This window comes from Phyllostomus discolor, chromosome 10 (assembly GCF_004126475.2).
Source record: "Phyllostomus discolor isolate MPI-MPIP mPhyDis1 chromosome 10, mPhyDis1.pri.v3, whole genome shotgun sequence".
NCBI classification, from domain to species: Eukaryota; Metazoa; Chordata; class Mammalia; order Chiroptera; family Phyllostomidae; genus Phyllostomus; species Phyllostomus discolor.
The window spans coordinates 48335676-48351576 of record NC_040912.2 but is presented as its reverse complement, the minus strand read 5'-3'; the positions used below and the strand labels follow the sequence as shown (position 1 = coordinate 48351576).

The window sequence follows — 15901 nt, the reverse complement described above, 5'->3', positions numbered from 1 at the left end:
ATGTGAAGACAGTTTAACAATAGATAATCAAGCCAGGAAAACAGAGAGTGTAGCACAGTCAGACCACTAGCATACCATAGAAAGTGTACGGTGATAAAGATTAAGTGAAACATTAAGGAAATAATCAGTTGGGAGGATCTATGGGAAGAGCTTATGGAAGTTCTCATTCTCTACCATACTCTATGTAATTGCAAGAACCCTATAGCTGTAACTTCCCCTTCCCTTAACTTCCTTTTCATTTATATAAATACTTGCCCACCTTGGAATACAGGGCAGTGTGCATGTGGCTTGCTATGTCTGCATGCAATAGGTTGCAACCCTTCTTTTTCCTGAATACATCCTTTTAGGTGATGAAATACCTGGTTGATAGTATTTTTTAGTCGACAACAGGAACATTTTGAGGTGCAATGCCTGTAAACAATTCTAAATGTGCACTAATTCTTCCCATATATGGGTTACTGTAACTTCCACACTTCTAGGCTAAGACTCAGCAGTTTTCTGCATGTCTGTATATGATTGTAGAGGTCCCAGTAGAGTGGGTCACTGAAGAGTGCTTCTGGGATGATTAGCACCGATAATAGGATCCATGAAGACCCATGTCTTTCTGTAGATGAGGCTTTTTCCTTAGGAAATTAGAACTCAGAGTGGTCCTGAAGAAACAATGAAAGTTTGAATAAGAAAAAGGTATAACTTTAATTTAAAACTTCCTCTGTCATGTTTGTCTTTTGACAATTGTTGCTGGTTGGTTAGGGCTGAAGGAAGTTTTAAAGGGTGATGGATGGGAACATCGTCATGACTGTAGGTGGGTGAGCCCTACATCTATTTCTCCAATGTTTTTCACTGGGGTGATAATGGGTCAGACTAGAATTATGAGGCAACTTAGAAATACAAAAGTGTACCAAAGGCTATCTGGAAAGGTGTGTGCAAACAGGAATGGTGTAGTTACACCCACTTTGCCTGATCAAATGTATGGGTCCAGAGGCCTTTCAAATAGCACTCTGTGGGGTACAAAGGAGCTGGATACCCAATTCACCCTGCTTGACTGGCTGTTTGGTAAGAATGATAGCTTAATCCAGGGCTTTGAATAAAGTGATGGGGTCCATCTCAGTCTTTGTACTAGTCAGGTTTTGTCATTTTGTGGGAACCAATGAGAAACAGTTTCTCAGATTTTTTACATGTTACTAGGTATGTTAGCTATTCAACTGTCTTTCAAGGTGGGGGTCATTTCAAAATGAAATCTTGACTTTATATTTGGTGATAACTTCCTGGTTCTAGTTCTAAACCCTGATTACTTCGAAACTGGTTTGACTTAAGCATATAGTTACACTTAGAGTGTACCTAATTCTATCATAAGCAAACAGTGATTTTTTATTGGAAACACAACACTGAATTTTCCTCTTTTTCTCTGGAGATTGCCCTGAGGGTTTAAGTCACTAATATGTGTACAGGCCTTATTACTGTTTCTACGTTTAACATGTCAATGTAATATTAACATTTTTACTTGCACTGATATTAAACTTTCTCATCTTAAAACTTCCAATCCATCTCAAATACTGAAAAATCAAAATTTACTTTGCTTTTTAATTTTAATTTTTTAAAATGCTCACCAAGGATATGTTTACTGATTTGAGAGAGAGAGAGAGAGAGAAAGAAACATTGATGTGAGAAAGAAACATCAATTGGTTGCCTCCTGTAGGCACTCGACTGGGGAGCAAAGCTACAACCTAGTTATGTGCCTTTAATGGAAGATCAAACCTACAACCTACCTTTTGGTATATAGGAGAAACTGAGCCACCCAGCCAGGGATATTTTGCATTTTTTAGAACAAAAATGCTTCCATAAACAAAGCCCACTTTGTATTCAGAATTCATTTTTCTTGCCCCTGTGTAAAGCAGTAGAGAACAATGGTGAGTTACACATACATGGATTCCAGGAAGCTAAACAAAGAGAATTTGTCATTTAAGCAAAATAGATTACAGAAATTTTAAATGAATAAAGAAAACAGTACCTAACTAAGAGGGGCAAAAAGGATCATTTTCCTTTTCTGAACTGCACTGCTTGAACTAAATTAACAAAATCTCCCAAAATAAAAAAATCTTAAATAATTTCATTATTTATTTTTAAAAGCACCTAAGTGCCCACCAGTAAAGGAATGGATAAAAAAACTATGTTATATTTACACAATGGAATACTACACAGCAGAAAGAAGGAGCTCCTATCCTTCTGACAGTGTGGTTGAACCTGGAGAGCATTATGCTAAGCGAAATAAGCCAGGCGGTGAAAGACAAATACCATAGGATCCACCTATAAGTGGAACCTAATCAACAAAACAAACAAGCAAGCAAAATAGAACCAGAGACACTGAAATTAAGAACAAACTGACAGTAACCAGAGGGGTAAGTGGGGGAGAGGGATAATGGGGGAATATCCGGGAAGGGCCACTGAGGAACATGTATGAAGGACACATGGACAAAGCCAAAAGGGGTAGTTTCCAGAGTGGGAGTCAGGGAAGGGTGGGGCATGGTGCGGTGAAAATGGAGACAACTGTACTTGAACAACAAAAAATAAATAAATAACAGTATTTCAAAAAAAGGCAATTTTCCCCAGTAAATACATGGTCATACCAAAAATAAAAAAACTCCTTTGTTTTAAACCTCGTTGCTGAAAATAATTCTAAAAATGTATCATTCACTACTTTAGTGAATGCGTAGAGCTCTCACTTCTGTGAGTTTTGATGATATGAAATCTATCTATATAGATGGAGGCCACTGTCAAGAATATGTATGTGCTCCAAACCATAATCTGGACGGAAGTTACTTTTAATTGAAGAGGTCTGTTTTCTTATGATGAATCTGTCTGATCACACTTCCTTTCTTCCCCCATAAAATCAGACTTCCACTAACTTAAAGGACAGTCTATCAAGTCCCTTATCAGTTTTCGTTAAACCACTTTTTTTCCAGCTACTTGTATCTTGTAAAACCCAAATCAAAATTAAAAAGCAGTAGCTTATTGGCCACGTGGACAAAGGGAATCTTTGTTTTACGCAAAAATGTACCCACGTACGGAAATTGAGCAAATAGATGGTCAGCACTTGGGTAAAGTCATCTGACGTCGTTTCACTTGCGTTATTTAGTGGCCAACCCGTTCCCCAAGATTTAACTTTGGTAACAATGATAAGTCAGTTTCGCACCCTGTCAAAGACTTTGGACTGTTGCCGTTTACTTCTTGGCAATATTAGATTCAATTAGGTCTTGCCATCTCTTTGTCTGTAAAGACTGAATACAACCCCTACCTTTCGGCGGTTATTTTTTTCCAGGAAAGTCAAAACATCCCTCAAAGGATCAAAGATCTGTCATAAAGCCAGAGGAAAGCGGGGTCGATGTGACAGTTTTAAAGGGGCCCATCAGACCTTATTCCTCACCGCATATCTTCAGATCTTAAAACGAGGGTTAGGATCAGGAGGGACAAGAGAGATGAAGGCAAAAGGCTCGATCCCTAAGCCAAGCCGAAAACAAAGGTGAGTAACTGCGTGGGGGGCACGCGAAGACCGGCAGAGGAGGCTCCTCGGCGCTCAGCCGGGTGGCGTGACTTCAGAAGAACTCAGAAAACGAGCCCGGACTGGTTAGGACGGGAAGGTGTGTTCGAGGCTGGCGAACCGGTGATTGCAAGAGAGGCACTGAAAGGAAAGCCCCTCCTCCCGGTTCCTCCTAACCTAGCCGGGAAATGAAACCCAGGCTGAGGCCTGGGTCAAAGGCCGGGCCAGCCCCTCAGCCTCCAGCTTCCCTAGGTGGGCGTCTCCTAGCAGGCGCGCGTGCCGCACGTCCTGCTCGCCTGCCTCGCCCCCTACGCGCTGCGCAAGCGCGGCCGCGCCCCGCCCCTCGCGTCCCGGACGGGATAATGGGGCGGGGGCGGGGAGCAGAGGTGAAGAGGCTATCCGAGTATCCAGACTGCGTGTGCGCTAGCCGCCGCCGCTACCGCCCCTGCTGCGTCAGGACTCCTGGGCCGTCCCTCCTCCCCTCTCCGTCTCCCCATCATCTCCCCCCGCCCCCGATCGAGCGGTGACTTAAGCAACGGAGCGCGGAGAAGCCCATTTTTTTTTCTTTCTCGCAGCGGCGCCGGACAGCCCGCGGCTCGCGGCCCTCACTCCGGCCCGAGATGAATGCTGCAGCCGAAGCCGAATTCAACATCCTCCTGGCCACAGACTCTTACAAGGTAGAAGCCAGGGGCGGGGGCAGGTGAGGGTGGAGGAGAGGGCACACTGGGAGCGAGCGCGAGGTTGCGGACGGGGGGCGACCGGTCGGGGTCGTGGCGCTGGACAGCCCCTAGGGAAGGCGCGGGCAGCGTCGCGGGGCAGGTGAAGCTGGCGCTGCAGTGGGGAGGAGGTGTGTGGAAGGATGGATGGCAGGAGGCGGGGCCTGGCGGTGGTGGGGGGGCGCGGCGAGGGGCTGAGGCGGGCCCAGTCGGAGCCGCCTGCCTGCAGGTTCGCGCGCCACCGGGGGCTCGTGGCTCAAGGCTCCAGGCTCGGGGCTCCAGGCTCCTGGCGGGTCCGGGTCCGGGTCCGGGTCCGGGTCCGGGTCCGGATCCGGATCCGGGTCCGGGCGGTCTTGGGTGTTAGCGGCCGAGCGCACGCCTTACCCAGGAGCGCGGCCTTCTGGCCCTGGGCCGAGCTGGATTGACCTGGGCCAGGGCTCCCCGGAGGAGCCGGCCAGTTAATTGAGTAACAGCCCCTGGGGCTCGGCTGTGGAGAGAGGGAGCGTGGTTTGAGAAGGGGGGTTTTCCCCGCGGAGCTGAGTCGGCTGCTCTCAGCCCTTGCTAGGCAGATAATGTGTCTTCGAGAAGGTGTGGGCGAATTCCTAGTAGGGGTACCGGAGCGGCCAGCCACATTCCTCTGCCGGTGGCCCTGGTACGGAGGACGCTCATCGTCTCCGGTAGCCGTCCTGGATTTTCTTATCCCACTCCATTGGGCTCCGTTTCAAACTCCTTTGCTCCTGCTGATCACTCACAGACCTTAACCCCTTGTTGCAAGCAAAGGCCCATATGCCCTTAAGGCCACTACAGGACTTATGCGAAAAGGAAAGTGAAACTCGAGGAGTTAAATGAACTTGTAGTTTTAAACCTGGAGAACTTTTATGCGTATTAGACTGTTGCATATATAGCTGCCCCATTAACTTTATTTGAAACCCACTAGAAAAGAAAGAATGATTAGACAAAAATCTGGCAGGTGTTCTTTCTCCTAGGTTGCAAATTACATGACATATGAATTATATGACTATACTTTGCTAAGCTTTGTTAGCCGAGACACTAAAAAGTGTCTTGAAATGTTAAATCAAAAACTCCATTTTACAAACTATTTTAGTTTTTATTTGAGCAACATGGTGGTTTGAAATACAATGGTAGAGCATAATGCCGTCATGTTTTTTGGCGTGATTTTTTTTGTGTGATTTTTATTAGTTTTATTTTGGAGAATCCCATTTAAGTTCTGTTTTGTCCATTTCTCCTCAGTTGGCTTAAGATTCTATTTAGAATAGTTTAGATGGGTTATATAAAGTAGAATCGTTTCATTAACAAGTGTTTTTTTTAATGGACTTTTAAAGTGGAAATCTATACTGTTACAAGATCACGGTATTATCATTTATTTGGCCCTAAAACTTTCTCATGTGTTCTCTTAGTCCAGTCATAGTGTTTTATTTTTAATAGTGATTTTAAAATGGTTTCATTCATAGTTTTTTAAGTAAATTTTTTCTTAACTAAATCTTTAAAATAATCTTCAAAAATATTTATGTAATAACATGATTTGATTGAAATGGGAAATGTAAACGGATGTTGATTGGTCTTTTAAAAACAAAACAGAGTACAACTTTGTAGTTCCTCTCTAGCCATTATACATAAGGAATGTAAAATTTCTTTAACATGAATTTCCTTAATTAGAAGAGTGAGTTACCTTCAAGTTTTCTAATATCCTAGCTGGGTATGCTTAACTGCACGATTAGTATTTGCATCTATTTAATAAGGTTTATTGCTGTCAATTTTCAAGTGAGACTGGTATATTTGACTGTATTCATATTCTAAAGTGAAAATATCTTAGATTTTCATCTTACTAAGATTTGTCCTTTTTCCACAAAAGATTCCCTCAAGAGAGTTTAATCAGGTTGACATGTCTTTATACCAGTGGTTTACAGCAGTACAGGAAAAGAGATTGTGTATTCCATACTCACATTTTAGTCTTTAAATTTTATTTTCCGTGCATTTTTAGTGGTCCTTATAGCCTGTATTCCATTTTTGCCTTTTTATCTTGTTGAGTAAAGAAGAGACAGAAATGGTCATTTTGATATCAGAACTAATGAAACTTATTTGGAAATTACATAATGTTACATATACTTATTTGTACTTACAAACTATTGGCTAGGTGGAAAACTAGTGGCTTTAGATGTGTTGATGGAATACAGCAGAATGTTGTTGATTTCTTTCTAAAACTGAAAAAAGGATCATTGGTTGTCTAAGGACTATAAAAATGTATTTTGCAGGTAGATGAGGTAATGTCCATGCACTAGACAACATTTGGATGTTTTGTTTTTACTTGTACCCTCTTCAAAGAGTTCAGGACAGTTTGGACCAAAGGCGGAACATTTAAAATATATGTTCATTTCTGTAAATCTCATACTTTATTATACATAATAAAGAACTGGGACAACAGATAAATATGGTGGTTTCATTTTCATCCTAGATTCTTCTTACAAATAAAAAAGACACTTAAGTCTTAAGTTTTAATCATCTTCAATCATTTCAAAATGGCTTGGGCCCTGGCTGGTGTAGCTCAGTGGATTGAGCGCAGGCCTGTGAACCAAAGGGTTGCTGTTTCGATTCCCAGTCAGGGCACATGCAGAGGTTGTTGGCCAGGTCTTCCACCAGTGTTGGGGGCACACAAGAGGCAATCACACATTGATGTTTCTCTCCCTCTCTTTCTCCTTTCCTTCCCCTCCCTCTAAAAATAAAATCTTTAGAAAAAAATGGCCTAGAACAAAATTATCTACTGAATTGTATTTATATTGTGCTAAGCCAGGTAAGGAAAGATGCATTTGGGTTGGCCTTAGGCATTGCAGTGCTTAAAAAGCATTTAGTAAGGGAGATACATCATTTTTTTGGGAGGGGGATAGCCTTAGATCAGCTTTCTAGTAACTGTGGATCATTAAAAGATTCATTTCTGTTCCATTCTTCCTTTCCCTTGTTCTGTGTAAATAAATGTTCATAACAAACTACTGCAGATAATAATTTTAACATTTCCGAACGTTCTGCTTATTAGCAGATTAAAATGGAAGATGTCACCAATTGAACTGTTGTTGAAAAAATCCATAGTATATCAAAGTAATCCCTAAGCAATTTACAGTTTGAACCACATCACACATTAGCTGTGAACTCTGCTGTCCAGTATGGGTTTCTTCTCAAAGGTCATTTGTAAACAGGTTATCTAGACCTCAGCACATTTTCATCATTCATTTAATAAATAATGGAAAACTTATGAAAGTCTGTATAATTTATGGTGATTAGACACTGAAGGCAGCTTTCAAAAAGAGAAAAGATTTTGCCTCATTGTTAATGGCAAAGTAACAAATCTTAAAAGTTTGGCTTTTTGGAAGAAAAGATTTAGGGTTAATGAGAGACATCTTAGAGCCAAGTTAGTCCTGTCTGGACTTCAGCTACCCAGTGCCTTCCTCTTAGATGTTCCTTTTTGTCATGTTGCTTTCCTTTCACTGCTTCCGAATGGACACTTAAGTATTTATCACAGTGGCTCTCATGGCAGCCTGAACCTTGTGAGGACTAGGGTACTGCTGTAGTTTGTATGTCAGAGAATACCTGTGTATTCTTATGATGCAGTGTTTTTCATCCTTACCCGAGGATATATTTATTGATTTTAGAGAGAAAGGAAGGGAGGAAGAGGAGGAGAGAAACATCTATCTGTTGGTTGCCTCCTGTATGTGCTCCAGCCAGGGATTGAACCTGCAGCCTGGTATGTTCCCTGACTGGGGATCAAACCCACAACCTTTTGGTGCACAGGATGATGCTCCAACCAACCAAGTCACCAGCCAGGGCTTATGATGTACTTTTTCCAGTAAGTTTTTATTATAGGGTAAATTCAGGCAACAGAAATAAATCCTATATATAAAGCATGAATGTATTTCATAGGAAACTTAATTTAGGTCAGTAATAATTGTATAATATCTTGCAAAACAAAAATATCAGAAATTGGTGTCCTCTTTGTCAATTGATTAAATCTCTTTTTAAAGTGTGGAGGTGGATACCAGTTGCCAGGAACTCTGTTTCAGGAGGTTTAAGGGAAGAGGTGCTGTAATGGTTATAGCTGGTTTTATAATTTCTCCCCTTCCCCAAAATGATGTAATCCAAAAAAAAATCCATAAGCCGTATTTTTTAAGTTCTTGCTTAAAAAGCCAATTGCAATGGATTATTTTCTGAGAAAATAGAGATATTTCTAGGGCTTGAGAAATCATGTCATATTGAAAAGAATAAAGAATTCAGTTGTGTTTTTTGCTATTTTTTGCATATTAGCTTTGAAGAGGTAGAAAGTCTTAGCCAGAGTAAGGCTGAGTGGATCCTCTTCTGAATGCCCTCAGATATGTGCATATAACTTACTCTGTGACCTTGGGTATGCACCCCATGTGCTCTTATGCATGTGGTATTGTTAAAATGTTGGCTTGTGATTATTTGAGGTTAAAAATTGTAACTGGAAAAGGAGGTTAGTAGTTGCCTTTGGTCATGTAATCCCCATTGTGGCAGGAAAGATAACAAATCAACCTTGTAGGAAATCTAGAGAAGCTCAGGAGAAAGTTAGACTTTACTCTCACAGAAATGTTTTATGCAACTTAAATGTATTTCATACTTCTCTTTAAATGTCATAATTGGTATTACAATTTTTAGAAACTTATCTTTTCATGAAGTAAATCAATCATATCCCTAAATTCAGTTTTATTCTAAGAACTACACCTTCCTGTTTGCCTGTGTTCTTTATCCCATGAATATTTATGTACCAGCAGCACTTTACTAGCTGCAGGAAAGCTGTATCAGTTTAGGAAACATTTTTAGGAAATGTTTAGGAAAACATTTAGGAAAAAAGTTTGCTGAGGATATTCTGAGAAATCTGTTATTTTTCTTCATCTATAAATAATTTTAAATTTATTGTGGAACCATTTTCTCTGATCGAAGTCAAAACAGTGCTTAAAAAATATTTGAGCTCCTTTTTTGTAGTTCACTTTAATTTTGAATTTTATGAAAATTTGTTAGTGTTCCTTAACATTTAAAACTGAGCTCTCAATTTCCTACCCATTCCTTCCAAAGCTTTCTCCATCTCAGTAAGTGACACCATTATTTACCCAGTTGCTCAAGCCAAAAATCTAGGAAACATCCTTAATTCTCTCCCCTCCACCCCATCCTCCATATCTAATCTATCAGCCTAATTTTCCCTTACCTCCAAGATATTGAGCCAGTTCTCTCACCTAATCTAGTCTTTGGCAGTAGCCTCTTATCTGAGGCTCCTGCTTCCACTCTGGTCACTCTGTAATCCATTCTCCACCTCACCACAAGACTGATCCTTGTAACATGTGAATCACTACATCTTAAAACATACTAATGGCTTCCCATTGCACATGATAAAAATTCAAGCTACTTATTGTAGCCTTGTAAGCCTTACCTGATGTTGTCTCTGTAGCTCTCTGACTTGTGCCCTGTACCTCCTCCTCCCCATTCCCTAAGCACCAACCACTCTGACCTTCATTCTTTTCTGTCCTTTGGATCAAGTTTTTTTTCCTCCTTGTCATTTAAGTCTTGCTCACATATCACCATCTCAGAAGCCTTTCTGTCCTCCTATTTAAAGTAGTCTTCCCGGTCCCTCTAGCCCATCATTTTCTTTTAATTTTACATAGTATCCATATAGATCAGAAATTATTTCATTCATTTATTTATTGTTTTTTGACTTTCTAATCTTCATTAGCCCTATGAGAATAGAAACCACTTTAGTCTATCCATTTCCCTGTCATCAGCATCTAAAACAGTTCCTGACACATAGTAAGTACAGCTTATAAAGTGTAGGGCAAAGGTAGGTTTACAGTTGTCAGTACACGAAACAGTTTATTCGTGTATTATGTTAATTATTGTGTTATTTTCCATGTGAACAGACAACTGTAAACCCCACCCTGTATATCTGTGAATGAATGAACTATTTATAAAATAAGAATCTATTGATTTCAATTTCTGTTATATCATCTCAGTTTTTGACGAAGGTTAAGAGGGGTTCAGAGTGACCAGTTTAGCAGAAAGTGAAATGAAGAGGACAAAAAAAAATAGCAAAACTAAAATTACTATAAATCATCTATTGGCTGTATTTTTAGAATAATATTTACTAAAATGCTCTGTACAAAATGTTTTCCCATAAAATAATGTTATATGCCAGTATAAGTAGATATGAGCATACTCTTATTTTATAAAACTATTGGGTATTGGTAGGTGGTTAGTAGTAAATTATGTTTCATGGTTTATTGCCTGAGAATTTACCTAGATGACTTAGAGCAGGAGTGTCAAACTCATTTTCACTGGGGGCCATAGAAGCCTTGAGGTTGCCTTCAAAGGGCCGAGTGTAATTTTAGGACTGTATAAATGTGACTACTCCTTAACTAGGGACAAGGAGCTCAATGCTACCACTGGGTAGAAACACAGTGCCAGGCCGGATAAAACAAGGTGGAAGGCCAGATTCAGCCAATGGTCCTTGTATTTGCCACCTGTAACTTAGATTCTTTAGTTAAATTCTAAAACTATTCTCTTTAATTTTCCCAAAGAAGATTTTAGAAGTCATACTTCATTTCTAATTTAGCAACCTAGACAGTTTTTTCCAGAGAAAGCATTCTGAATATTTATGCACAGGTTTTAAGTGCCATAATGAAAGAATACAGCTAAAATGAAGCGTTAAAATTATAACATTTAATTGTTGTCCAGAACTTGTAAGATGAAGAGTTTTATTATATTGCTATACCAAGATAGAGTTATGTGGTTTAGGGACATTTCCATTTAGATTTTGACTGCTTGGTCTACTCAGAAGATGAAAATAATACATTTACATTTTGATCTGATATAGAAGAAGTAATTTATAAAAATGTATCATTTAGTATCTGAACAATAAAGAAGGTCAAAACTATTGACAATCGCAATGGTGAATCTTTTACAAACTTTTGTGATGTGATCCAGACCCTTATTCAAATTTTGCTTCATCATAATTGGCTTTTGTCTTTTATTTCACTGCTTATTCCCATTAAAGTAGTTGGAGATATTTAGATTGTAAACTGGACATTTTCATTTTTGCATACATTTGCATTTTGGGTATATCTTGGGTACGTTTTTTAGGTACTGGTATCTTTTTCAACCAATTTCTTAGGTAATTGAAATGGTAATCATTTGTTACTAGGGTATCATATATATGATATATGTATGTGTTTGCACTTTAGTGAATTGCCTAATAGATTTAATTGCTCTAGATTTACAGTTGTTATCAGTCTCTGGGTTCTGACCTGAAAGAAACTGGCAAATGCTTCTAGGTTTTGATGAGGCTTCCCTTGCCTTATAGTACATAGGTATCTGTTGTATCTGAGAAAAACATAAAGTTCTAACTCTATTGCCTGACTCAGGCAATCAGACCACATATTAATATAAAGATTCACCTCCAAGATTGCCTAATAAGCAACTTGACGGTGCTATTTTTATGGAGTTGCAAATTGCTTCTATTGGAGAGGAAACATTTTAAATACGTGTGATTTTTTTTGCTCTCTATACAGAGTATATTTGTTTTAGAATTGTTGTGCCAAGCTGCAAAGATTCTTTAGATTAAAATTAAGTTTTACTAAGTTTTACTTTTTGTGCTAAGCTACAGAGTCTTTAGATAAAACTAAGTTGTATATCCAAACAAGGAAAGCATTGTTTTTCCTAAACTTGCAATCAGAGCTAAACAAGAAAAATGGTTAATGTTCACAGTGGTTGTCCAGGAAATTTGGTCTGCCAAGATTTATTCCACCATTACCCTGATTGACCACCCAGTTAAGGCAATTAAGGCATTATGCCTACTCTTTCAACTGGACAAATAAATACACATTATTCTTCCAGTTATTTTTTATTGGTAAAATGTTTTAACCACAATAAAATACAATAAAATTATAATAAGCACTCACTTTATTTTTCTTAAAACAAAAACAGATAAATTTTCAATAGTGACTCTTAACCAAATCCATGGAAAAGAAATTTGTGATGATACCTCTTCATATTTTTAAACCTATAAGGATTTGACATTTCATTGTATAGACATTTATTTCCCAACTCAGAGGTAATTTCAGCAAAAGAAAAGATTACAAAGAAATTTTTTTTTTTGCTGCTGCTGTTTCTTCTTTTGCTTTTATTTAGGTTTTCAGTGTTGCTATGAAGACTAAAAAAGATAATTCTCACTACCTCATTATACAAATAAACAAGCAGAGTCCTGGGAAGTCACTGACTGACTTCTCAAACTTACCACATTTAGGTAGTAACAGTACCAAATCCTGCTTTCAGTTCAGCTGTGTCCCCACCCCCCGGCCCCCTGCAGCTGCATCTCTCTTCCCTTGAGTGAAGACTATTCCCCAAGATCAAATAAGATACCTGTCATTATACTTTTGTTCCAGGTATGCAGCTTAGAGGCCTTGTACTTAAAGTTCAGTCTGCTTCTTTATAAAATTTAATGGTATCCTGTGGTTTTGAATTTAAGATACTAAACTATTAAAAGTTTATATTTTATATCCAGGAATACAATTTGATCAATTTAAATAAGTGTGTTTCTCTGGTTTTAAATAATTTCAAGCCCTTGTTATTGTGATTTATGGTCTGTTCTTCTGGTGCTTTCTAACTCAAGTATTTCTCTTTCATATAGGTTACTCACTATAAACAATACCCTCCCAATACAAGCAAAGTTTATTCTTACTTTGAATGCCGTGAAAAGAAGACTGAAAACTCCAAAATAAGGAAGGTGAAATATGAGGAAACAGTATTTTATGGGTTGCAGTACATTCTTAATAAGTATTTAAAAGGTATTATTTGTCCTAGTACATTTAAAACATTTCTTCTATATAACTCTTCATAATTTTTCTCCTATGTTGTTGTATTCTGTTATCTGAAGTAACTTTTCGAATAGTCTAATTATCTATTTAATTAATTTAACTACTTTATACGAGTTCTGGAATTTTTTAAAAATCTTGAATACATTCAGTCTTATAATTTTGTATAGGTGCTTAGTGTTCTCAATATGAGAAAGATTTTCTGAAACTAAGTTTGGGAATAAGTTTAGAAAAGTCACTAATTTTCCAAGGCTAACCTGGTTTATTAGTAGACTTTAGTCATTGATTCAAAATGAAGGATTTGTTATTGACCTGGGAACTCATTTTGAATTATGGTAGCAATTGTAATTGGAATATTTTTATGCTAGTCAGTTTTACCTTGAAGGCCTATTTTTCAAAACTATTTCTAACTATGAACTTAGTCTCAAATGCATATTAAAGGAGAAAAATCTCCCAAATAATTTCTTTGCCTTTTTACAGAAATTGAAAGTCCATTTCTGCTCTGTTTTGTAGTGTTATTTCTAGGAGATGAAACAGTTTCCAAGAGTTTTATTTCTATATTTTGGAAATTTTCATCTCCAACCTTTTCATATAAAAATACTCTTAGAATTAAATGCAGATTAAGTTGAATTTTATATAATAACCTTTTTCCATAATCTTGGCAACTTTAAGATTAGACAGTTCAGATGTGTTACACTACTAGAAACCTACTTGGTGTCAAAATTACTTTGTGAGCAAGACAGCCCAAGGTATTTTAAATGAGTTGACTCGTGATCTTAGATTGAGAAAGTTACCAAAGACTATGTCACACTTCATTTCTGCAACTCAAAAACCTCATAAGATACTAGTTATTAATTACAGCTAAAGCATATTGGTTACCTATTATAGGCCAGCATTATTCTAAATGCTTCATGTGTTATAACTCATTTAGTCCTCACAACCACTCATAAGTAGGTACTCTCCTGTTTTATCCTCATTTTACAGATAAAGAAAATTAACTAAAGTTATATTTGAGGTGCAAAAATATAATAATTGTGAAGATTGTTCGATTATCGGCCCTGAAGATACCTTTTATGAATAAAGTGAGAGGTTTCACTTGGCAAATAATCTGTATCAAAGGCTTACTCTCTCAGATTTGAAGAAATTAGTAGAGGCGTAGAAATTAAGTAGAGGCAGAAAAGATACCTTCTTAGAAGTTAATTTACTGTGAGTTTTAAAAAATACTATCCATGTTATTGTTTCTTCTGCACATTTCCTGTTCAAATAAAAAATTATCATACTTAGACTGAGTTATTACAAGTCCAAAATCATTTTCTGGCTTTGCTGTTAACTTTGGGTGAGTTATTTAACCTCTCAGATCTTGTTTTTTATCCATAGTATGGGTGTAATATCTAGAGACATTAATCCTGTGACAACTCAGCAGTTCACAGAATGCCTTTCAAAATGTAAACAGAAGATGTATTTGCTTTTAGGTAAAGTAGTGACCAAAGAGAAGATCCAGGAAGCCAAAGAGGTGTACAAAGAGCATTTTCAAGATGATGTCTTTAATGAAAAGGGATGGAACTACATTCTTGAGGTAAAAACTAGTTTCATATTTTGGTCTACTATTTTGGTTTTGCATTTACTTCAAAATTTCTTGCAAAGGAATTTGAATAGAAAATTAAGACTACAATTGCAACTCTTTTCCATCTGCAACCCTAAGTATGATGGCTATTTAGACATTCTTGTGAAAAGTTAAGGGTAACGTTTAAATTTTTTTTCTGATGGCAAATTATTAGTGTCTAGAATCTACAACAGGTCAAATTTGTTATAACATACATGAATTATGATTTAATTAACTAGCATTTTTTTAAAAGAGGTGATTTAACCCTTTCTTTGAAAATACACTATAATTAAGAAAGGGCATGTTTATTTGGCAATTTCAGAATTTAAGTGTGTTTTCTTAACTATAGGTTATCTAAGAAAATAGATGCTATGGGTCTATCACTACACAGTAATTCTAGGAGATTTCCCTTACTGAGTAGTTAGAATGATTTGGTACAGATCTATGAGGTTGATTTTTATTCTTTGTTGTACTGTAATGTTCACATCTAGCATGTTTAGAACCATTTGCTTAAATTTTGGGGTATCCAAACACATCAGAATTAAGTTACAAGAGTTGAATGTCCTCTGGTGGTTTTCTTTATTACCAAAATAGATTGGGAGTGGGATCTATTGGCATCTTGTCATCTTAAGTATTTGCTAATTAATTTACACTTCAAAAACAAATATCTTTTCCATTGTAAACTATTAAACATAAAGTAATTAAAAACTGTCATACCTATCTGGTAAGAATGCATTTTACCTTTTGGAACTCATGGTCTTATGGGTCTTTGAAGAAGTCCAGTAAGCATTCTGTAACTGTAGTTTCCTCACATCTGAAGTAAAATCTGTTGGGTAACTCCTGCACTTACTCCATTTGGGTTTTTGTGAGGGTAATAGTAATATATAAGTTAGGTGCTATGCTTACTGATATAATTTCCAATGGCCAGATGATAAATCTTTTGATTTTATGTTGAGAGAATCTTAGCTTTCACAGGTTCTCTAGATATAATCTTGTCTAACCCCATTTTACAAGTAGAGTCTGAGACCTAGAAATGTTAAATGACTTGCCAAAGGTCTACTACCTGCTTTTGAGTTCAAGCCAGGACTTCTAAGTGAGTATTCTTTCCACTCTCTCACGAGACCTTCAGTGCTTCTCATTAAACAGATTTTTCTTGTATCTAGTT

The 15901-nt window shown here is 37.6% G+C and overlaps 1 protein-coding gene across 1 annotated transcript in view; it reads left to right on the top strand.

The window, feature by feature from the left end:
- The first annotated feature begins 3838 nt into the window (after window positions 1-3838).
- The window catches only part of NAMPT (nicotinamide phosphoribosyltransferase), a 35875-nt gene continuing 23812 nt past the window's right edge, over window positions 3839-15901 (top strand). The window contains exons 1-3 of the mRNA XM_028525138.2: window positions 3839-4212; window positions 12950-13106; window positions 14606-14709. Coding sequence (XP_028380939.1) covers window positions 4156-4212; window positions 12950-13106; window positions 14606-14709 — 318 coding nt within the window. The 5' untranslated portion in view covers window positions 3839-4155. The remainder of the gene's footprint in view (window positions 4213-12949; window positions 13107-14605; window positions 14710-15901) is intronic.